General features: G+C 39.2%; 1 protein-coding gene across 3 annotated transcripts in view; it reads left to right on the top strand.

The window, feature by feature from the left end:
• Positions 1–23,081, top strand: part of Nek7 (NIMA related kinase 7) — a 124,325-nt gene extending 101,244 nt beyond the window's left edge. For all 3 annotated transcript variants that reach the window (XM_042701164.1, XM_042701165.1, XM_042701166.1), the window contains exons 8-10: positions 2,907–3,001; positions 6,770–6,883; positions 20,240–23,081. In XM_042701164.1, the coding sequence (XP_042557098.1) occupies positions 2,907–3,001; positions 6,770–6,883; positions 20,240–20,350 (320 nt within the window). In that variant the 3' untranslated portion in view covers positions 20,351–23,081. The remainder of the gene's footprint in view (positions 1–2,906; positions 3,002–6,769; positions 6,884–20,239) is intronic.
• Positions 23,082–25,255: the final 2,174 nt, after the last annotated feature.

The following is a 25,255-nucleotide window of genomic DNA, read 5'->3' as shown; positions in this document are numbered from 1 at the left end:
ATACCATAAAAATACTATTGCCTTTGAATGACTGACTTGCTTTAGTAGAGTTTAATGCAGTGTTAATATAGATTAAAGAAAGGTCAGATAACACTTTCAGCGGTGGCAGTTTTCCTTTCGTGTCAAGCCTTTTCTTGTTTTACATAGTATTACCCATTTCTTACTCACTTTGACTCGTGTCTGGAGGCTGAAATGGTGTGAGTATATGCTATTGCAAAGTGTGGTCCTATTTTACCTTCCTCTCTAAAGCCTGGGACAGGAAGTGGGATTACGCATCCTTCAAGTGTGTAGTAATTTGCAGATGGCTTTAATGTCTCATTGTCTCTCTCCACAACTCTTACGTAGCTGTTAAATGAAGTCACAACATTCTTTAAGCAACAGTAATCCTAGGCATAGCTGTCATGGATTTTTTTTTTCTTAAAGGGACTTTAGGACATGATTATATCTTCATTAGATTTGAGATGTTGAAAACATATCACCGCACTGGATGCATTCATTGTACATCTTCCTGAGCTTGGAAACTTTGGGCCGCTGTGCTAGAGTGAGAGGGGTAAAGACGAATCAGCTTCTGCTGTGGTGGTGTTGAATGTCTTTGCTCAGTGTCAGTCAGCGGAAGGGCTGGGTCCAGAGTGGAGGGCACCAGGGAGCATGTCAGAGGGAGGTGGTACAACTACCCCCCGTCTCTTAGGCCTGCCTGTGCTTGGCAGTTAATTATGAATCTTCCCAGTTGTTATCTGGAGTGCAGAGTGCTTCTTCTTATATAATGACTGTTTTGGAAACGTGTCGATCGAGAGGTGAGTAACATACTTAGCTTTACATACTCAGAGGTATGGAGGACCCCTGTAGTGTGCACATTGCAACAAAACATGTACATACAGGGTAAGTGTGTCCATTCTTTATCATAAGAGGGAGTGTCATGTCTAGGCTTAAAATAGCAGCACTGAGTGTGTCACCTTTCACGATGACCTCCAGCGGTGCACTACAAAAGGCTTTTTTTTGCACATTGGAATCTTGTCTGTGTTAAGTTAGTTTAGAATGCGTGAGGCTTCTTTTTCTGCTCCCTTCACTTGTGGGCCGTGGCGGTGAGTTCAGTTGGTGTTGCAGTTAAGGTGTTATGCTGGGGCTAATCTCTGTAAAATGCTAGCATTTGTTCTTCCGTTTCCCTATCATCAATCTTTCGCACTCATACCAAACCCCTAATGTATCAGCAGGCTTCCCCGAGCTCCTGGTTAAAATTACCTTTGCTTTGGGTAAACTCTGAACCTTCAAGCCTCAGTGTTTTCAGCTGCCCCCTGTGGATTCCGTGAAGCCTCTGTGCACGTTCCTCTCTGCCAGTCACTTGCTTTATGTCCTGAAACCAGGAGTCTCTGCAGAGCCCGCTCATTATTCCAACACTACCTATCTTCCTTCCTTAGTGGAGAGATGCTGTAACGGCTTCCGGTCCTTGGTATTGCTGATGCAAACTGCTAGAGAAAGCGGTCAGGACTCCCAAGCTAGATAGCTTCGTGCAGTAACAGTGCTCTCCACCTGGCCTTTTCTGTGTTTTCCTGACACTGCTTGAAATTGGTAAATTTGTGTCTCAAGGAGAACACTACAATTAAATTTGTGTCCTTAACTTCCTGACTGAAGAGCTCAGATTTTGTTTAGGTGTGCTTGTGAGCTCCCCTTTCCCTCCTTTCATGAATACTTCTCTCTGGCCCATTCTGACCAATGTATTCGTAACTAGTGTAAATGGAGAGCTGGTAGCCTTGCTTGGATATGTGGTCTATGGTGTTTTCAGTGTTAGCCTGGAATCGTTTTCATGCAAGCATTGGGTTATAACTTCATTCTTTTGGAGAACTGACTCCTGCCTGTGAGAGAAGTGCTTTGATTATTGATGTGGCTCTTTACTGTCTGTAAAAGCCTTGTTTAGTATTGAGAGTTAGTCTCATTAAGGTTTATAGTACATACCTGGAAAGTTCTTGAAAATTACTAGACAAAGCAGAATGTTATTTTTTCATGGGTAGCAGCCATTTCCTCGTAGATAAGATTCCTAAATATTGTTTCTAGATTTTGACTTTCTGTTAGGCAAAAACCTAAGGCTGCTAATGGTAAGCCTATAGCCATTAAACTTGAATTGACGTTCACTTGAATGTCAATTAAATGTTTTTTACTGTGCAAAATACTTTTGCTTATTTTTAAACAATATTGATACTTTTAAAAATAGCTATAAAAAGAGAAAAATGTCGTAGTATTTTAGTACTAAGTACCTTAAAAACTACTTAAGCCTCTAAAAATGGTCTCAGTAGTAGTAGGAGCTTAGAACTTTTCTGGAATTTGAGTGATCTCACTTAGCCTTGTGCTAGTGTTTCTACATTCCAGTGGGATAACCAAGGTATACCACATTTGTAGAGTAGGAGCCAGGACTATGTCCTCAAGGATACTTCTGTAAAGGTTAGCAAGTACAACTAATTTTGCACACATTCTTCTGATTCAACCCTGCACAGTTATTGGCTTAAAGTAAATTGTTTAAGTTATCATGTTTAATTATTTGGGATACAAAAGCTGTTTTAAAAACATAAAGCCATTGTGAATCTTTTAGGTGGGTTTTTGTTGTTGTTAGGATTCCTCTCTCCCTCCCCCCTCCTTTAGTGATACTCCTTAAATTCTAACTATATTGATCAAATCAGAATACCTTCAGGTTAAAACACCATAGCCTTTTTTATTATGGTATAGGTATCAGTGCACTTTATTTATAATAGTCAAGGAGTAAAGAGGATATTAAATACTTCAGAATGTTCTCAAAAGAGTTTTGCCATCTTAGTCAATATTTAGTGATACTGTTTTTTAACAGAAAATTGTGGGGTTTTTTTGCTAGCTGCATTTCCATGTTCATATTCCATGTTGTACTTGTTGTGTGTTTTCAGTGGGTACCCCTTATTACATGTCTCCAGAGAGAATACATGAAAATGGATACAACTTCAAGTCTGACATCTGGTCTCTTGGCTGCCTTCTGTATGAGGTAGGAAGGGCTGGTAAATCTCACACAGCGATGCATGACGCTTGCTTGTCCTGTCCTTGCAGTACATACCTTTCCTGCATCACGCTTAAAATCTGCTTTTAAATCAGGAAGAATTCACGTGTCGAGGTAGTAGCTTTTTATCACTGAATTTAATAACAGTAGACCTCTACACATTAACTTTTTCTCACTAATTTTCAATGTCTTCTTGGTGAGAATGTTATTTTTCTAAATAAGAACTTTCATGTTAATAAAGTAGGTATTTGAGCATCTGTGGAAAAGCTTGTTTAGTGCATTTCAGGAAAGTTAATAATGAAGTAGATTTATCACTGTTTTGTTTCACCTGTTATTCAGCTTTAAGGATAGAATACAAATGGATAATTCTTACAGATTATCAATTAAGGTGGGTTTCAGGAGTCATAATTTGTATTGGCAAAGGTCAGGGAAGGACTCTCCTGTTCTTTTCAAAGGAAGATGGAATTATGTAAGTCCAGTCTCTAGAACTACTGCTGTGGAATAATTTGAACAGAGAACATACTATTAATGAACACCTCTCATACCATTTTATAGAGCAACAGCATTGAAGAGTATCTCAAGTTAGTGACTATTGTTTTCTTATTTTATCAGCTGGCAGGAAAACAGATTGATCCAAAGCTATTAAATGAAATTAATCTACCCTTATTTTATTTTATTTTTTGTCTTTTCTTTTTTGGTACTGGAGATCGAACCCAGGACCTTGCACTTGCTAGGCAAGCACTTTGCCACTGAGCTACATCTCAGCCCTCTACCCTTATTTTAATAAAATGAATATGCCCAATAAGTACAACAATATCTCAGTAAGGAAATATAATGTGGATAGGGAGAAACCAGAATATTTCTTTTCTTTTCTTTCTTTTTTTTTTTTTTTTTGTTTCTTTGTCCTTGTGACTTAAGTGAGTAGAAAAAGAGATCATCAGTTTTCACAGTGCCACCATTACTTGGAAGTGGGAGGTGCCTTTTCTAATTTATATTATGATCTTTTGTTGTTTTACTGACTGCAGATTCCAGTTAATTTCAGGCAGCTGAGATTGTTTATAGTCTTCCTACTAATGTCACTAATGACTACTCCAAATCAAAGCATGATTGCTCAAGTAAAATCTTCTCCATTTTCTTTATGGAATTTTGTGAAATGGGGATGTGACAAAATGATTTTCATTTACAAATGGAATGAAAAGGTATTTTCACTCACTGTCTTATATTCTGCGAATTGATGTTGTGTGGAAAGAATCAGCTTGATAATACAGTTCCTCTAATTTTAAAATTGGTTATTTTGTATCTCTAAGATGTTTACCTGTTTGGTAACATTGGAGTCCTTTAGGCTATAAGCTAATATATCCAAATGACATTTTTTTTTCATTTAAATACCTAAAAGAAAGTGATAAGTTCCCAATAATAAGATTAAGCTTATCAATAAAAATTATTGAGTTGAGCTGATTAGTGTTGGGGGGCAAGATTGCATAATGCTTTTAGGGCTAGCAAACTTAGTCAAAATTGGGGTAAATTTGTCTTTGAGAGACAAGGTCCAATTTTTATGCACTGTTAAACTGATCATTAATGTGTAAAAGTTCTTTCTTTGGCCATTTCTACATTCATGAATTGTGTATTTTCATGACTCTAGTGGAAGTATCATGCTAACAATAGTTTCACCTTAAAGCATTTTCTCAACTCCTCTATGCAAGAACTAGAATTTGTGTAAAGATATAATTTATGTGTTATATCTTTTCAGTTACATTTGAATGTAATGTTAATAGAAATATCTGTTGATGTAGCTTTAAAAAATTGCCCATAACATCATATAGATTTTTTTTTTTGTATTGTAACCTACTAAGAGATTTCCGCTAACAATGAAGAATAGGGAGCTTTTTCTGAAAACGTATTTTAAACTCAGAAAATTAGACTTTCAAATAGTTCTGAAACCTTTATTTAAAAAAAAAAAAAACCCTAGCAGTGCAGTTTTAATTGATATGCAACAAAGTAGACTTTACTAATTAAAATCAAGACGCTGAGCTTTTGCTACACGGACCTTTACATGGAAAAGTGGGTTTTACACATTTCCTTTATTGTTCGGTGCAGCAATTGCATCCTTCCAGGGTTGTAGGTTGGTGGCTTACAGTTCAAAAAAAAAGAGAGCTGCCACCAGCCCCGAAGACAGACAGTGGGCTTTCGTCCCTCCGACACCCCCAGAATACTAATCAGGAAAGTCAGACCCTGGAGGTCAGGGAGCAAGTCAATCATTCTAGCGATCGTCTCAGTGTGGAGGATCAAATTAGCCTGAAAAATTCAGCTGCTGGGAGGAGAGGGCGAGCAGCTGTCAGGGGCAGCATCGAGATGCACTAATGAACCAGATGAATAGTGCAAAAGCTTGAAAATAAAAACAGGACAGTTGACATTTTTCATCTGTCAAAGCAGGAGATGCATGAAAATATACTATTCCTGTTTAACTCCTTAGGGGACATTCAGGGTTTTTTTTTTTTTTTTTTTTAACACTCTGCAGTATTGAGACAAAAGTAGTATAATGAACTCCTAGCATATGATAATGAATATGTGTATATTACTTAAGGTTTTTACAAAGTAAGAGGATTATAGTTTATATACACAACGTATTTTTTAAATGGTACTTTGAACATTCTATTTATTATGAATTTTGAATTTTAAAATATTATGATTCCTTCTTTAGAAGTTTCCTCTTTGGTAGTGTGTTTTTTTGTTTTGGGAGAGATTTAAATTTCTTTTTATTGCTTTTCTTGCCATGTGGAACAACTGTTCCTTGGTGGTTCTGTATAGGTTTCTGTAGGTTTTATATTAACTATAGGCTAGTTGCCAGTTCATTGAGCTGCTTTCCAGGCCTGGTTTGCTGTGCCTGTTCTCCTGGCCAAGGTTCTGAAGGAGTTAAACCCTGTCTGGAGTACAGAAGACAGATGAGAGCCATTTTCAGCTTGTCCTGTCCCCACTGACGCTCACTGAGTAGCACAGCACGGACCAGCGTGTTTCACCCACACTCTGCCTGTCTGGGGAATGTACACATTGTCCTTCCAAAATCAAACTTATTAGCACATGTAGAAAAGGGTGACTGGCTTTGGGCCGCCTGGCGCTCCATGTTGGATCCTTGGTTGCTGCGGTTCAAAGATTCAGAAGGTTCTGAACAGGATGTGAACATTTTAAATTGAATTTTTTAGTTTGTAACCCTGCTTACCACAGCATTTGCTTGAACTTTAAATGTCAAGTTAGGACCTTGTCTTAAAATAAATTTAAATTCAATAATGTCTGTTTTTAAATGTTGTTCATCCTCTGAGTCATGTTTTTCTACATAAGAGTCTCATTTGGATGCCTTGAATTATACCTATGTGACTTGCAGACTTCTTGAACATATTTAGTGTTTTTGAGACATTGTCAAAGAAGTTCTAATTCATTGTTAACTATTTGAGGTCACTTATAATATTCAAATTTCTTTTCTTCCCCTTTCAAAATAACCTTTCTCACAGAATAAATGTTTAAATATGTCTTCATTTTAGGGAATTTTTAAATGTTGCAAAAATTACATAATCAAAAGTTGAATAAAGATTCTTCATACTTCATAATCCTCAGAAAGGGATTTGCTTGAAAATTAAAATGACCAGATAGTTTTATTTAACGTATTTATAATTATTTGCCACCCCAGTGTAATGTACTTGCTGAAATTACCGTGTTGAGTTACTGTGTCGCTCTATCAGTTTCATTGGGGACATTTTTCAGATGGCTGCACTACAGAGTCCTTTCTATGGTGACAAGATGAATTTATACTCACTGTGTAAGAAGATAGAGCAGTGCGACTACCCACCTCTTCCTTCAGATCACTACTCGGAAGAAGTAAGTCCCACTCAGTCCATGTGTTTCTTGTTCACTTTACAATGTTCATGTTTGGTTACAGAATTTGACCTAACCCAGAAATTCGGTGACTAGCACACATGAGGGAAGCAGCAGTTTCAGTTTCCTGCTGCAAGTTGACTGGCATCTTCATGAGAAGTGGACACAATGCAACATGTGACACAAAACTGGTCACTTCCTAGGTGTGATGGGAATAGTGGCTGGCTACAGTGGACGGGTCAGAGAAGGGACTGGCCAGTGCCCACTCCCAGGCTCTGGTTACTGAGCATGTCCGGTGACCCTGACATCACCCCGGGTGACCCCTCTCTGCATGCTCAGCCCTCATTCTCACCATCCAGACCAGCAGACATTACAGCAGAGTTCCCCTCCCATCCGTGTTTTCAGAATTTTGAAACACACATCTTTGAGCCCCCTGTCTTAACCTTGTACTTTTAAGTTTTGTTCTTCCCCTTTGATGATACCTGTCCTCTGATTGCCTTAATGCAACAGTCAGTCCCGTAGATAAGCAGGTTGAGGCTAGCTATGTTGGATAGAACAGAATTTTTCAACATTTTTGAGATCTGAATCCTTGCTTGCCTTGGTAACCCACTGAGATGACTTGTTTGGGCACTAGCCAGGATCCAGTTCTCCATTGAATAAAGCATTTCCGGTCTTACCCTAACACATCCTGATTGCATCAGTATTTATGGAGGAAGCATACAGAAATGGACTCTCAGGTCAACTAAGATGTGGTCACTTAAGTTCTTTTTGGACTGTGTATCTGGGCCCCGCCCAGAGAAAGCAGTGTCTCTCATTAGGACATCTTACCTTATGAGCAACAGATATTTTGCCCTAAGAACATGGAAAGGAGCAAAGGAAAATGTAAAACAATTAGAATGTTCATTTATTAGGTAATCCTGTCAGTCTTTCTATTGTGAAAGAAATGAACCAGCATCTGGTCTTAGTATTGTGTAGGGAAATTTCAGTCTGTGTAACTTGAATAATAAATATCTCCAAAGAATTTTTTAAACCATATTTAAAGCATTTCTGTTTCGTATGTTTTCTTCTTATAGTTTTGATACTGATAATCAATGATGCCTAGTTTATTGCCTCACGGCATTTGTATTTAGATAATTAGAATACACTCTTAAAAGGCAGCAGTGGTAATTTAGAGGTATTATCTTTATTTGGTGTTAATGCTCTTATGTTAGCCATTTTTAATTACTATTTTGGGTATAGAATATAAATATGGCATTTCACAAAACCAACTTCAGAACTCTCAGCCCAGAAATAGAGTAGGGTGTGAACAATAATGCAAAATGATAGCAAGAATGTCAGGGGCCTTTCTTTGTTGTGTCATTCATGCTGTCTTCTTTTTTCCATGAAGCACATGAATATTTCACATATCTGCATCCTCATCCCCTATTCTTCTTGACTAATTTTCAGACTGTCTGAATTTGCATTTCACATGGTAGCTGATTAGGAGATGCGGAGTGCAGCAGTGAGGCCTCAGCAGGCGGTTACCATGGTGACCTTCAGCAGGATTTTAATGATGATACCACTAGTGGTTCGTTGAAGTCGGCCTGCCTGCAGGGCTACTTCACTGCAGCTAAGTGTGAAGTTGGAGATGCGGATTCTCAGCCAAGGGGCAAATATCAAAGTCTGGCCCAGATAGAAGGTCTTCGGGTTGGGAAAGGAAAATAGATTCCACTTTTTACTTTGCTCTGTAGAGTTACCCATTTTTAAAAGAGCTATAAAGCAAAGCACATATGGTGTACATTCCAAAAATGAGTGCGGTTCCTTGTATTGGTAAAATTTATTGCCAAGCCCTGATGAAATAGAATGCTACAATATCTAATAATAGGTAAGCAAGAAGTAATTTTTACTCAAGAATGACTATGAAAAATATGCAGACTGTATAACAGTGTTTCTTTAATCTGATCAGTTATGTAGAAGAGATCTCAGAACAAAAGCTTTGAAATGCAGATCTGCTAATAAACGTTTTTTTTTCCTTAAGTAGAAGCTCAATTTGTAAAATAATTATTCAGAGTTCATTGTAGCAACTAAAACCTGAGCAGATTTGTTGTTGACATAATGATGTCTTAAGTTTTTTTTAAAAAATAAGGTAGGCCCCATAGATACTTTGTTTTAAAATCACAATTTGAGTTTAATTTGTTAGTATAGCAAAATACAGGAATCAATGAAAAATGTTTTTGCAATAGTGAACTTTTAATTAAAAGGTCAGAGAAGCGTCCATTTTATAGCCAAAATGGCAAGGCATTGTAACTGAAAAATAAAAGTAGTAAATAAATTAATGTTCCAAATATATATTTGAGGTCTTGACAGATTTACTTAGCTACTGTTAAACTTCTTAAGGCTCCTGTTCAGAAAACTTTGAAGTAAACATTTCATAAGAACCTGAGCTATGAGACTGGGAAAGTCGCTCAGTGGTAGAGTGCTTGCCTTGCATGCGTGAGGCCCTGGGTTTGATTCCTTAGCACCACATAAACAGAAAGAGCCGGAAGTGGTGCTGTGGCTCAAGTGGTAGAGTACTAACCTTGAGCTGAAGAGTGGAGAGACAGTGCCCAGGTCCAGAGTTCAGACCCTATGACCGACCAAAAAAACTCACCAAAAAAAAAAATCAAATAAAAGAACCTGAGCTATGTCTGCCAAGTCAGCCTTAGTAGATAGGAGTCTTAAGGAAGCCTACATTCTATACAGTCATTTTGTAAGAACTCATGAGAGATTTTAGAAGCTCATAACTTTCAAAATTTCTTACATTATTGTCTAAAACAAAAGCACTGTTTAGCTTTAAAAACCTGTATGTCAGATCTTTCCTTTTGAATTATGCTGTTAGGATATACACATGATTAAGGCTCTAGATTAAAATATTTCACCTACATATGAAGGCTTTCAGGAAATACATATTTTTTGACTTACAATAATTTCATTATAGTTTTTTGTGTGTGCACGCATGCGTGCATGCCAAATTCTTTTTATTTATTTTTATTTTTGTCAGTTGTGGGGCTTGAACTCTGGGTCTGAGTGCTGTCCCTCAGCTCTTCAGCTCAAGGTTAGCACTCTACCACTTGAGCCACAGAACCACTTCCAGTTTTCTGGTGGTTTATTAGAGATAGGAGGCTCATGGACTTTGCTGCCTGGGCTGGCTTTGAACCATGATCCTCAGATCTCAGCCTCCTGAATAGCTAGAATTACTGGTGTGAGCCACCAGTGTCCAGCTAAATTCTTTCCTTTTTAAGTTATGAATTCATCCATGTACCAGTGTCAAACTACTACACTGAATAAGAATTTTGGGTTGAAAGCAGATGCCTTCCCTAAGATATCTCTGTGTAACTTAAATGCTTTGGTGGTTAGAAGGCACTGTATGTTAGTAACTGAAAGTCAAAGGACAATTCTTTCTTTCCCTTCATTCTCCAAATCAAGTTCTAGTAGAAGTTGCAGGAATCTCATGCTTTCCTAGGTCTTGTTTCCTCTTTCTGAAGATCTGCCCTGTTCTTTACGAGGTAAATTCACCCTTCTTCTTTGCAACACAGCGTGGCAGTCAGCTCCCTTAGACCTGTCCCTGGCCCTCTGTTCTGCTGTTCTTTCTCAACACACTTGTTCCCTTCCACACGATCCTGCTTCTGCCCCCAGCTTCTGTTGGTTCTGTATCTCCGCAGCCTGATCAATTAAAAAAAGTTGGGCCACTAATTGAGGAAGTATAGGAGTGAGATTCAAGGAACATATTTTTAAAAAGTGAATGACCTAATCAGTGCCAATTTGAATGAGAGAAAATTCTCCAAAGGACTATGTAGGAAAGCATAAATTACTCAAGAGATACGGTTGAAGATGTGAAGTTTTCTTTTGCCAGTATCATGCGTTGTATGATTTTTATTCTTTTGCCATAAGCGTTTTCATAAGAAATGTCCATGGACAATTACTGGAAATTAGGACAGAGCATTTTCCTTCTTTGAAGTGGCACTGGGATAGTCATCCCAGTGTTGTATTTGTTCTGTAAATCATGCCATGAGAGCCCTAGTTTAAAAAAAAATTGCAATAGGTTTGGAAGAAAATTCTGAAAAATCGAGAACAGAGTTTGCGGATGAGCGCATAAAAGATGGCAATGAAAATGGAGTAGAAGGGTGGACTTGGTTTGCAACACCAGAGCAGGGGAGTATTAAGTTGAAGGCTGCAAAACTGTGCTCTGAATGGGAAAACTTTGAGCGCCTATATATAATACCTTGGAAAACTGGCGAACATTTCTTCGTAATGAAGAGGACGTTCCCTACAGCATTTATGGATCTGAGTCGTTGCTGTGTCCCTCCTCTTTCACGCAGTTAGAGAACAGAGGCAGGAGAACAAGGTTTTTCCTTCTTCTCTGGCAACATGGCGCAGGAACACAGCCCCACAGCATCCTCCTGCTGCTGCTTGCTAGTTTGCAAGCCCTCAGTATTGCCTCGTCATTCCTGAAGCAGAAATCTACTACAAAGATTAAGAACGGTAGCGGCTCTCCTGCACTTGATTATATATTGATGATAATAATAAATGTTTAATTGAACTAAACTGATTTCAGCTATGTCTTAAGTCATTGGAGAGAGTATGATGTAGTTATGTGCCTTTGATCAAACTAATTCCAGATTTTTTTTTCAGCTTTTGAAGTCATGATTTTCTTTCATCCGTATCACTGGGTTTTGGTTCAAGAAGGGTAGTGGCCTTGTTCCCATTCTACATGGGGGCAAGTCGAGATGCATTCAGTCTGAGGACAAATGCGGCCTCAGGATCCGCAGGCTCGTGCCTCCCTCCCTGCCTGTGCCACACGCAGGGCCGCGGGGTCAGAGGGACCCGCGGGGGTCTGTCACCAAGCTGGCCATACGGTAGACTCACCAGCTCCTGCACTGGCACCCTCTCGCTTCCAGTGTCTGCCAGGCATCCCCTGCCATGGAGGTGACGCAGTGAGGGCAGAGACTCAGTCAGGCACCTTGGGACCAAGTAACAGTTAAGGGCGGGCGGGACTGGGCACACAGGTTACAGTATGTAAATGTACATGCTCCTCAAGGAAGGCATCAGAGAGCAGTACACGGAGCAAAATGCGATTGCTTGTTGTAATTTTACCTGTGTTTTCATGTCCCAAATGTTTATTATTAAGGAAAGGAAAATGCCGTATCAAGCCTGTAAAAATTATGACTGATTTTTTTTTTTAACCTGACATTTTTTTAAATTCAGAAAATGGTTCGAGAAATTTGAGTCAGTGACAAAAATATGGCCTTTATCTTTTGGCTTGTGAGGGAACCACCTTAGAATAAAGCCAGATAAATGAGAAAAAGCGAGGTGGGAACGGCAGAGACAGACTATTTTTCCAGTTTTTGAAGTTAAGGTAACTTTAAAAAACTTTTTGTCTAAATTCTTCCATAGTTGCTAGATTCTCATATGTTGATAGAACTATATGAATTCCCTAGAATTGTTACTGGAAATTATCTTGTGTTTACTTAAGTTGGTGCTGGAAAGTTCTTCCTAATATATTATTTCAAGGACATTTAAATGAAGTACATTTTATTTACTATAGGGCACAATACCACTTCAAGGTAAAGCTATTGATGTTTCTATAGCATTTGTAATTGTGCAGTCAAATGCCAAGTGAGGTAAGAAAATTTTACTTCTAAAATGTGCAGTTGTACTTATTATTTATTAAAATTAGCACCGAGCATTGTGTCAAACACTGAACATTTGAGTTTTCTTGCTAACTCATTTTATTAAGTTTGGTATTCTCATCACATAAGTCTAATTGGCTGCTATACTAAAAATTGCCATGTAAGATTAGGTCTTTAAATTATGAACGTTCCATTTTTGTTTAAAAAATATATTAAGTAGTCCCTTTGTTCACCCGTGCTTCTGACGTGACAATGGAGACTTGCTCCTTAAAGACACAAATCCAAGCCGACTCCCTGCATTTCACACATCCTGTGGGATCCGATAAAACATGCAACTTTCTGTAAGACTTTGAGTTTTTAAAAGACAGTGAGTGATCTTCAGTTGTGAAATATAGACATTACATTACCTTCTATCTGTGTAGGACTACTTCTTCCTTTTCCCTCTTCCCCCAAGCCTATCACTAGTGACATGTTAGTGTGCAGCTTAGATACACCTAATCATTTTGTATAAATATCTAAAGCTCCAAAATATAGCACACTTTAATGCATTAGACCCACTTTGGGGGCACTAAAATATGTCCTTGGGTAGATGGAAATTGGATATATCTGGGAGGCTGATATAACATAATTGGTCTCAGAGGGATTAAGATGGGGTGAAAAAGAAACAGTACAGTAGCACTAGTCTTTATTATTCTATTGAGAGTTGTGCTAGTGACCTAGAGCTATAATGCACAAAGAGCCGTATTGTTATTACCTGTACGTGACTGAACTTGATCTATAATTGGGTTATCACCCTGACAACAATGACTCTTAACAGTCTCTTTAATATTTCTAGTTTTGACCTATGTTTTTTTTTTTAGAAATATGCAGATCCAAATATATTACTGTTATCTGATTTATTGAAAAAATTTTTAAGCTTGTAGAAATCTTACAAAGACTGTTTTAGTTTTACTTTATAATATTTTACTTACTTAAGTGTTTCTCTGTGTTGCCTTTTTACTACCTCTGAAGCACCTGAATTATGCAGTTTTATCTGATTTTGGAAAGGCTGTTGAATATGCAACCTTTATTTCTGCTTATTTTAACAAGTTCCATAGGACACTTAAAAAAAATAAAGTACAGGTAATTTACCAACAAGCAGGAGCTAGCATAACATAAAATTTCTAAGACAATATAAACCATGAGATACTTTTTTATTTGCTCTTTTTTAATACATGTTGTAATGCCATGGACATGAACATTGCTTCTATATTTTAAAGTAACAAATAGAAAGCTATATGCCACAATTCCAGCACAGCAGAAATTTTCAGCAAATGATTGCCTAACATTCTTAGAAACTGAAACCTGAGATAAAATGAGAGAATTTTAACTTTTTTACTTAACATCTTTTTCTTAAGCACAGTTAATAATAATATAATCCTTGGAACTTCATTATAAATATTGGATAATTTGATTTTTAAGGTAACGTGGCTTCTTCCGGAGCTCTGTAGGAACTTTAAGAACATCTAAAACAGTAATGAGGGAGATTGCTAGCATAATTTCATTTTGATGATTTAAAATTTGACTTTGATAGGAAAGTTAGTCATTTCTAATTCTTATAAGGTCTGTATTAGTGGGTTTTTGTTTGTTTTATGGTACTGGGGATTGCACTCAGGGCCTTATGCATGCTAGGTATGTGCTCTACCATCAAGCAATACCCTATACCCTTGTAATACACGTTTATAATCTAGAATGAGGACATTGTTCATGTTGAAATCCATACACATTTTGTTTGGAGGGAGTTAATGCCACTTTAATGAATGAGGTACTAGCAGTGACATTAAAATTGTCACACAAAAACACTTGGATGTTTGTGTCGCTGTTTAAGAGCATCTCCTGTAGATAAAGTAGGCCTTTCTCTATTTCATCAGTTTTGTGGAGCCCTAGACAAATTCTGTTGGTTTGTGCTTCGACCATCTGTTGCGGAGCTGACGTCTTTTGAGAATTAGCCCAACAGTCTGCCCTCCACTGTGTGGAAAGGCTTCCACATTTGTACAGAGGTGGCCATGAGGAAACTTGCAGACCAACTTAAGAGTTTTCCTCTGGCAGTATATCATAGTATCCAAAAACTCTGAATTTGAAAGTAAATTGTTTTCCCTGGTCTTTTAACCACAGGAACATTGCTACGCTGTAAAATTGTAGGAGTAGCTCCCACCTGTGGAATTGTCATGAAAACTAGAGTAAGCTCAGTTGTATGAAAATGTGTAGTAAGGTTCATCAGTGTTGGTTTTGAGTGAATCCTTTTCTCTCTGATCTATCAGCATGTATTGGAAGTCCAGAGTTACATTATAAAACAAAAGTGTTGGCTTTTGATCTGAAAATATTCTAGGATCTGTATTTTCACTCATCCATTGGAGTTTTAGAAATATGAATAAATCTGTAGCACATCTAAGTCAAAGTCAGCCTCTGGAAGTGTCTACCAGCTCCAAAAAGTTCATCCCTAAACAACCAAATGATTTTAGTAGTTATCTAACAACCTAACAACCTAGCTGGCAAAGTTTCTATAATTAGTGAATGCTGAGCTCTATCAAAACATTCCTTGGTTTATCTTATCGAGGTGCCTCTTTTATGATCTTCTTCATCATGATATGGAAAAAGTGACTCATCTAAAAGTGTTATTATAACTTTTTATAATTTGAAAGAGGAAGGGATAAGGTGTGACCATGTTTATATACCTTTTTAATTCTTCATCTAACAAAAGACTACATATGGATCCACATTGATTTGCATTTTCAACCAAATTGTTAAAGCCTTAGTTTATGGTGGTTCATGCATCAAATAATTTGTTGTTGTTGTTTTGTTTCCTATGCCAAAAGCCTACTGCAGATGATTTTCCCCTAGGTCAGTTTACGTCTATTTTTGGAACAACCAGTATTTGGGTAGATATATATGCCAAAGAAAAATCCATCAAATTGAGAACTAAGCCTATGTAAATCTCTATATAATTTCAAATCCACTGTTTGTTTTTTTTTGCAAAGATTTGTGATGACTTATAGCAAAATTAGAACAGTGGTAGAGTGGCATACAGATACCTGTCCTGATGGCTCACCGATGCCACAGCTGAGTTTCTCATTTGGTTAACTGCTTCCTTTGTATCACAGAGCAAAAAGAAACAGCACAAGAAATAGCAACTCCTCAGCCAAAAGAACATTTTTTTTCCTACTATTAAGACAAAATATCTCAGGTCGGAGTCTCTGAGTAATGTGTCAGTGTCCCTAACAGCAATTTTCTTCAGACATCAAAGTCATAGTTGATAGAATCAAAAACAAGCATTAAAGGAGTTTAGAAAGGTGATTTGCCAGGACAGTAAACTTCTATGTTGCTAGTATGTGTCCTTGTGGTAAGCTGTTGAGTAAAATACAGAACTTAGGTTGTCTGAAGTTGGAAAAAGCCATAGCTCTTTGCAAGTGCTTCATGGGACCTACCAGTGTTTAAAGTCATATAGTCTGTGACTGGGACCTGGATTCTAATCTGTTCATTTGTTAGAGAGCATGAACAGAAAAATTAGTTGCCAACTTATGTGACATTTGAGACACTTTGCTACTGGGTTTACCTGATGGAGGTAAACCCAGTCGAGTAAACCACACGAGAATTCACTTTTGGCACTCTTACCTTGACCATCTAGTAGTTGATACTTCCTGGTAGTAACTCATGATACTACCTCAACCTGAGGGAGCAGAGATGATGTGAAATTCAGCCTGTTAGTTAGTGTTACAGGTCTCATTATGCATGCAGAGCTGTAGTAGTCATCACAAGGACCAAGACTAATGAGAATAAGCCAGCTCTCCACAATAAAATGGGAAAAGACCTGCACCAATAACTATTGACTTGGCTCAGGTTTTACTCTCTACTTTTTAACTGGTTCTTAGTTTCATCTGTGAATGAGATTGGTGTGGGGGATTACAGTGCTTTAGCAACGATTAAAAGTAAAAGAATAGCTGGACATCAATGGCTCCTACCTATAACCCTATCTACTGAGGAAACCAAGATTGGGAGGATGTGGTTCAAAGCCAGCCTAAGCAGAAAAGTTTCCAAAATAACCAGCAATAACCAGAACTGGACTGCAGGTAGCACTGCTCAGGTGGTTAGAGCTCCAACCTAGTGAGCAAGATGAGTGAGTGTGAGGTTCTGAGTTCAAACCCTTGTACCACCACCAATGAAAAATACAGCAGCTAGCATGTTAAGATTCCTTGGAAATAAGAAATCTTTTTGTAATTAAGAGCGATATCTGCTCTTAAGACCAAATGAATGTACAATACAAAATGATGTTAAATAAGGGCTTAGCAGCTTCTTTCTTGAGCTGTTATCAGTACCTGCATACAGTAGAGCTGCAAAGTTGATCTAATATGTATAACTTACTTGTCTACCTGTAGACAGAGAATTAACCTCTAAGTTCAGGAATTCCTATGTCTACCCTTATCTCAAAATGTCTGCATCTCCGGTGTGGCCCAGTTGCCACTCACGGTAGCCTTTACTTCAAGGTCATGCACGAGTGTTCACGGAGGCACTCTTCTCCCATTTACCCTGGCTGAAGGTGCCTCATCAATAACAGTTCTTGACTGAAATCTCAGGGGAATCTAATTGAGTCTTCTGCTAGTTTTGGTTTCCTTTGAGTCTGTGTCCGGCTGTATCAATAAAATGGGATCTGAAGTGAAGCTTTCCTGATCTCTCCCTCCTGGGCCTGTACATATAGACTCTAAATTCCTTACATCTGTTTTCTTTCTCATGGCTCCCACGTCACTCAAGTCCTCATCATTGCTGTCACCTACCTCACACTTAACTCTCTCGGGATGAGTACCCTTGGCCTGTCCTGTCTCCTCATCTTGGTCTCATTGCGTTCGTGTCTCACACCTCAGCCTGGAGGTCACCTCCATAAACCCCGTCCTGTGCCCTAAGCTGTAAGTTGCCCATTTACCCTTCAGACCAGCCAGTGAACACTGTGGCAAGCACAGTGGAGGCCACGAGGACGTAAATTCTGCAGGGCAGATCCCCTCCATGCACTTGGTGAGGTCAAAGGTGAGGCTGGGAATCCCACTCTGAGGGAGGCCTTGGGGCAGAGGAGTGGCATAAACACAGGCATAGGTGGAATGTGGTTGCTCACACCTGTCATCCCTGCAAAGCCAGCAGGAAGTAAGAGCCTGGATGTGGTGGCCCCTGAATGCAGTTCACATTAGGGTTTTGTAGGAGGCACAGCTAGGAGATTGCAGTTTGAGGCTGGCCCTGGGCAAAAAGGCTGAGACCCTATCTGACAAATAGGTGGGGGCATGTGGCCTGTGCCTACAGCTCCTGCCTAGCAAGCGCACAGCCCTGCATTCAAACCCCAGCTCTTGACCTGACTGGAAGTAATCTCACAGCGCCAAGCGGAAAGCGGGGACGGCAGAGCTGGGAACAGGAGCTTGCGCGTCCATTTCTCACGTCACAGGGCAGTGCAGGGGACGGATTTGCTGCCGGAAAGCACAGTATGAAATGGAACGGGCTGAGGAAGGCCTGCTCGTCGGGAAGCTCTGTGCTGCGTGGGGCCCCTGTGCACCCCGGGCCTGCTCGTCGGGAAGCTCTGTGCTGCGTGGGGCCCCTGTGCACCCCGGGGCCTGCAGCAATGCTGTCAGCTGCTGAGCTGAGGAACTCATAGCTCCGTAAGTGTAGAGAGAAGAAGGTTTCGGTGCCCACACATCACCTTTTAATTGCAGCTTTGCGGTTCACCTGGAGGTCTTCGGATGACTTCCTCGCTGTCCTGGGTACTTCTTTCTCCGCTGGGTTGTAAACTGTATAAGGGGAGGTGCTGTGTCTGCTTCATTAGTTGCTTTATTCTTATCACCCAATAAAGTATCTGGTACATAAATAAACACTCCAAAGGAATTTCTCGGATGACCAGATGAGTGAGTGAGACAGGAAGAAAGGCTGGAAAGGACAGATGAGAGAAATAATGTCCTGCTCTTCCTCATCTGGAGGTGTCCATGCTGCCTTGCCTTCCTCTCTAAACAAAACATCTGATGCCTTCTTAGGAAGTCACATTATCTTTCTAAATGTAGTATCATTCGATCAGAGCTTTTCCCGCTGCTTCCTGACTTGCGTATGGCTGGACACACTTATTTTACTGGTAACATCCCAAACCCCTGGATTCACATCCGCTCAGGACAGGGCATGAGGATCACTGCCTAGGAGTTTGTACTGCTGCTGCCTGTCTCTCTGCCTAGGGCATGGAACACCTCCAGGCCCTGTCACTGGGTAGGAAATTACCACTCCATGTGGTGAGTTTCCAAAGGTGTCACTGCAATAGAGCCATTAGCCTTTGTTCTGCTAGAATTGCACAGCTTAAGGAATTAGAGCTGGGAGACCTCTTACTGGTCATCTGCTGCCACCTCACTGGTTAATAGATGAAGAAAGTGACTCCCAGAGCCAGTGACTCATCTAGGAGCCCCCTGTCTCCTCACCAAAGCCAGCGTCTGGCAGGCTCCAGTGCCAGGTCTTGATCTCTGTCACGATGGCCTCTCTCCCCAGCCCTGGTCTCCTCACAGCAGTGCCAACAGCCTTCAGCCACTTTTCATCATTATTTTCACAAAACTTGTGGTAAGAATTGAGGACTGTGAAGACATGATGCTAATTTAATCATTAAGTGCTTATATACTTGCTGGAAAAAGCTAATACAAGTTTTTGTAATGTCTAATGATTCCTAAAGATGGAAACACGGGCAGAAGAACCAAATAGGACTTGATCACAGTGTAAGGAAGAAAGTTTCCCTAAACTGATGGCATTTAGAATTGAGAATAAACTCTGAACTGGTTTTTCTGCTATGTTGTTTTGTTTTGTGACAGTGCTAGAATTTGAACTCACGACCTCACACTTGCTTGGCTGGTGCTCTACCAGTTGGTCTCTCTAGTCTACCTTTTCACTTGTTATTTTGGATACGGAGTCTAACAAACTTTTCTGCTTTGGGCTGGCCTCAAGTTGCCACCTTCCAGATCTCAGTCTCCAAAGCATCTAGAATTATAGGCCTGAACCACCAGTGCCCAGCTACACCGTATACTTTTCTAATTGCTGGACCTGGACAAGAAGAGAAGATACTTTCTTGATTTACTGAAATGTGCCTTTTTGTGACATAAGTAAATCTCAACTTTCTGGAATAAAGCAGGGATACTTAAATACTAATTCACACAGTGGAAGTCTAAAATAATATTTACAGTTAATGCTGCAGACAGTTTACTGCTTTAGTTTAGAGGAATAGTTTTCCTATATAAATTATAAAACCTTATACTCATAAATATGAACTGATTCATAATCAATGTATGTGCTAAATATCTACTCCCATTGTCTCTTATGGAAATTTAAACTTAAGAGTCAAGGCTAAGGCCCTCAGTACTAGATCAAACTTACGTTTGATCTTCAGTTTATGTCTTCAGTTAACTGGAGTCTAATAGGGAAACATCTGTTGTCGTTAGTTCTTGCTGTCCACTGAAAGCACCTGATTGTGGAAACTGCTTCTCCCTCGAGTTAATACCTCCGTGAACATGCCTCCTGGAACACTGAGCCAACTGTAAAATTATTGACAAGTAATCTTACAAGGGCATCCCTAGACAGAGGAATATGTAATCAGAAAATATGCCTTCCTCATAAATAGATAACTGTTCAGAGCCCCGAGGTGTTGGTTAAAGCTGTCCTGTTGCTTCCTCTTCAGCTCCGACAGTTAGTTAACATATGCATCAACCCGGACCCGGAGAAGCGGCCGGACGTCACCTACGTGTATGACGTGGCCAAGAGGATGCACGCGTGCACCGCGAGCAGCTGAGCGCGTGGCTCATGAGGAACGTAACCAAGACAACTTCAAGTATTTGTGCAAATCATACCTCCCCGTGTTTGTCTGCGTGTCAAGATTCATCCTTCAGAGTTAACGTGCTTCGAATCCTTAACCAGTTTTCAGATAAGCTTCATTTTGTACCAATCTGTATCACCTTCTGGTAAACCCCAAAATGGCTTTCTGGATGATCAGATTGCATGGTAGAAAGTTAGAGAAAGAAGATAGTGTTTTGTGCCTAAAAGTTTTTTACCATTACTTGCCTTTTTCTAGTGGTAAATTGTGTGGAGATAGACCATCAGTGCCAAATAGGGAAGGTGTGTTTTGGCCTTGCCCAGAGAGATTGGAAAGCTGAGGAAAAGGGTCTGAAGGCCTGACTCCATTGCTTTGTAGTTGCTCATGGACATTGAGATAAACATAATTATGAGCATGTGTGAATCTTCTTCTGAGTTCGAAGAATGTGTTTTTAGGGCTTAGCACTTAGCTTTTAAATATACTTCTTTTGCTAAATATAAACAAACTAGTTGAGAACCATTTACAATTTTTAGTTTATACATTCAAAGTGCAACTATTAAATGTGAACAGATTTGGGGGCAAAATGTGAGTCAGACACTGAAGAGTCCTTCAATCACTTCAGGCTTAAATGGTGCAAATGAATCCGTTTGAAAAGTGGTTAAGGGTCCATTTGGCTGGTGTGATAGTAATTTTTAAGTTACACATTGCCTAAGGCCTTTTCTGTGTGTTTTTATTACTGTTTGTACATTTGAAAAATACTCTTTAAATAATCTTGCAGTACTATATTTCAATTTCTCTACGAGTCTAAATGCATTTTAAGTCCTACTTGTATACAATAATGTAAGCATATGTTTTTATTCATAGATTTTATTAAAATTCTGATTCTTCTCCTTAGAAAGTTTTTATATTCTTCAGTTACTTTCTTATTTATATTATGTGTTCATTTTAGCCATTTATGTTTCAGATTTTCTGAGAACATAATGCCCATCGAAATTGAAAATATTTTTTAAACTTTTTAAAATTTGGGTCACCCTGTGTGTCTGTATTTTTGTCTTGTCCGAGAGGAAGCAAGGATGTGTGTTCCCATGTGCCTGTGAATGTGGATAGTCATCAACAGTGATTTTAGAAAAAGACACAGAGACTGGCCATTACGGTAGCCAGCACTGTAATGAGAAGAAGGCTTTTTGGCAAAGCTTTGAGTGAAGTACTGTGTTTGCGCCTGAAGACGATGGGGAGAAGGATGTTTAATTTAGTTTAAGGAAACGGGCTGAGTATAGTAAATGCTGGAGCTGGGTTTTTCTGAGTGCCTTCATGCCATAGCCACCAGTCCCTCAGAGCTGTGGAACTCCAGGCCTGTGGCCGTCCCCGCGAAGGTCTGTGTGTGTCACCAGCCCACCATATCCTGGGCCAGGGCACCCTGCCAGCGGGGGGCCTGGTCTTCACAGAGCTCACATCAGCCGGCATTACTGCAAATGTTGTTTGTCCACGTAGTTTTGCATTTCCGCTTGCTCTAATGTGTAAACTTTAAGAATGTATAAATGGCAAAAGGTATAAAACCTGTGTTTCACAGTTTTCCTGGTTCTATATGGATATCTGAAGGGTAATTTTATCTTGGACTAGGCAAAGGAAACCTGGCTGGTGTCTTTTATGGAGCTGTTTACCAGATTCTCATGACTCAGAACCTTCTTACTGAGCGCCAGTAGATTATACCCGGAAGGAAGAACCAGTAGAATTGTTTCATGTTGACCATAATTGTCGTCATTTTAATATAATAGAGAGGAAATGTCCCTTTTCTTTGTCTTGAAGAATACATGGATGTAAAACTTATTAGCTTCACCCTTCACAGAGACTTCTCAGTGGAGATTTAAGCTATGCTTCCCTTTTCTATGAAGCTAGGTTCTACAAAGAAATAGCCAGGGAAAATTTAATTGTCAGGGAAATGTATTACTATTTTCTTTAAGTGGAAATTTTTTGTTTCAGTTACTGTATCTCCTTTTTAATCAGAATGTTCATATTTTCCCAAAGAAGCTATGGTGTAAAACCAAATTTAATTTACAGTGGGATCATTTCAAAGAATTATGGATGTGATTAGCAGCTCTAGTCATTGTAATCACTGATAAGACACTGTGTTTCTAAGTAAATTTTACACTAAGTCAAACATTTGAGCTGTTTGGAGAAGCAGTAGATGGAAAGTCCATCCTATTCCAAACCTGGGTTAGACATTGGTACCCAAAGACTTGGGGAGGTGTGAGGGACCGAGTCCTTTTCATGGAGGTTGAGGAGTGGTGAGTGTAGGGTGTGTCCCAGTATAAATAAAGGGCTCAGAAGTGTGCAATGATTATAAATGTAGTAGGTACTAAAGCCACTCCCTGCATGCTCCACCATTCTGCATAGGAGCTATCACAAAACACCTTTCCTATAGCCATGTACTTCAGGTGTTGCTGTTGACACTTACCATGATATTTATTTAAACCAAAATGTTGTCACCACATTAAATGTTTATTCTTTAAAATGAATGTATTGTTTATAACCCACAAGCGCATAATTACTCTGTGCCTCATATTTCAATAGTACTGTAATACAAACTTCTTTTGTGAAATACTTTTATTTTGTTAATGCTTTAAATACACATACAAAAAGATTCTGTTGTTTTGAAACTGTACAATATCCTAATATAAATTTATAAAAATAAAAGATGCGTACTCTAGAATTTGAGTGTCTGTTTTTGAGTCTGCCAGGGTTTTGCTTACACGTGCCGACAGGAACAGCTCTCACACATTTGCCTCCCTGTGGCCTGGAGACTGAAGCTGGAGGGGGTAGCAGAGCTCCTGCTGACTCTGACAAGGTGTTTTCAGTGCGAATTATATAAGGTATATTTGTACGTGCTTCTAGTCCCATCCATTCCTCATGATCTGCCGGTGAGTACAGGAAGTTGGCTAAAAGTTAGAAAAGCAGTGTTCACTTTCCAGTATTCACCTTTTGAATTTAAAATGGAGGCAAAAGATTTCTTGTCATGTAATGGTCTGCTAAAAATATTGTGGCTGGCTTACATATTAAATGTTCTTTTCCCGTATGAGTAAACACTGAGCCTAAAATGACTGAGGAGGGGAAATCCGTCCAGCCCTCATAGCAGATAGTCCCACGTTGACAAACAGCTTGTTTCCTATGCTGTGATTCATATTCATGAGCCATTGGTCTGACTCTGTGTGTGTGTGTGTGTGTGTGTGTGTGTGAGTGTAGGTATATAGTCATAATTATAAAATAAATAGCAAACATAACCAGTTGATGGTGTTTGGGACTAGTTACAAATTTTGTCTCACAGGGACTTTTCTGCCCAGGCTTAAATCTTAAAAGATCTGATGAAGGGAAAATTTAGAGTTACAATTTGAAGCCATTGGCTTTGAGCAAATTATTTTCTTTTTTCTTTTATGTTTTATAATTTATAAGCAGTTGTGCAAAGGAGGTGCCATTTAACAAACAATTTATGAATACAATGTATCTCGATCAGCGGCACCCCCTTCGAGTAAATCATTTCCATCCGGAAATCATTGTGTCATCCATCCACTTCCAGATGTGGAGTCGGGCTAGAGGCATGTCTCTAATCCTTCCTGACTCATATGCAGAATAGTGATATAAATTTCTACCTGTGTAGTAGAAATACTTCAGATGGAGTCCTTATGAAATGTATTACAATGTCACCCATCAAAGGAATGCTTGATAAGTGTGTCACTGCTTGCTAAGAGTAGAGGAGACCACTTGTACCTGCCTTGTCTCTCTTCCAACCTCTTAGGCCTTATTCTCTATTCCAGTCCCACTGGTCTAGTTTTGCAAACGCCCCCAAGCTCTTTCTCATCATAGGGCCAGAATATTTAAATGGTTCTTCTCTCTGTACTGGGGGGGAAACCCCCAAAATTCAGCTAATCCTAAATGTACTATTCCAGGAGTCACTCAGACAACATTCTGCCCCCTTACTGTTTATGTCCACTGCAGCCCAGTGAATACTTGTGCATCTGAGTAATACTCTGAAGAAATGATGATTAACTCTGGTCTTAAAGATGAAAAAGGATTCAAGTAAAGGAATGCAAGTAAGATCACCAAGCAGAGAAACAAACACCTGGGGGGCATGCAGGTGAGTTCACCTGGCAGAGAAAAACTGCCTGGCAGAGATCTTGAGCCAAAAGTGGCTTGCTTATCTGGGGGACAGAGGATGAGCAGAAGGGATGGTATATTTTGAGATAGTTTTTTCTCTTCAAAACCAATTAATAAGTTGGAGAAAAAGATCTCATAAAAGTTAAAATTAAGTAGAATTATTTCTTCATGAAAGATGGAAGATACCTGAAGGAAAGAAAGAAAATTCTAGACAGAAAGAGGCCTTGTTCTTATATGAGACAGTTGACATAGTATGTACTAAATAATGCTATTTGTACTACAATATCAATTCAGATCTTCTTTTCTTAACCCAGGTCAAATGATATCTCAAGTTCATATGGGAAAAAAATTTAAACAACAGTAGACTGAATTTGACCTATCAAAAGTGAGAAGTTTCCACAAAACTACTTTATGGGAAAAAAATTTAAACAACAATAGACTGAATTTGACCTATCAAAAGTGAGAAGTTTCCACAAAACTACTTTAATTAAGACAGGCTGATGTTAAGGAGGAATAGAAGGAGAGAGTAGTAGAACAGGGTTAAAAGGTTCAAACCTTTGCATCACAGGAATTTCATTCACATCAGAGAGATGACTTCGACTTATGGTAAAACCTGTTTATGTTTTGCTAAATGAAAGGTACTGGTACAGCTCATAGGAAAGCCAACTTAACTCATCCTATATAGAAAAGTAAGTGCCAGGTGAGTCAATGGTGTGAACGTTAAGGAGGAAAAAC

The sequence above is a fragment of the Dipodomys spectabilis genome, unplaced genomic scaffold (genome assembly GCF_019054845.1).
Source record: "Dipodomys spectabilis isolate Male_0828 unplaced genomic scaffold, ASM1905484v1 ptg000288l, whole genome shotgun sequence".
In the NCBI taxonomy this organism is placed as follows: Eukaryota; Metazoa; Chordata; class Mammalia; order Rodentia; family Heteromyidae; genus Dipodomys; species Dipodomys spectabilis.
Note: the sequence above shows the minus strand (reverse complement) of the source record. Positions and strands in the feature narration are given on the sequence as shown.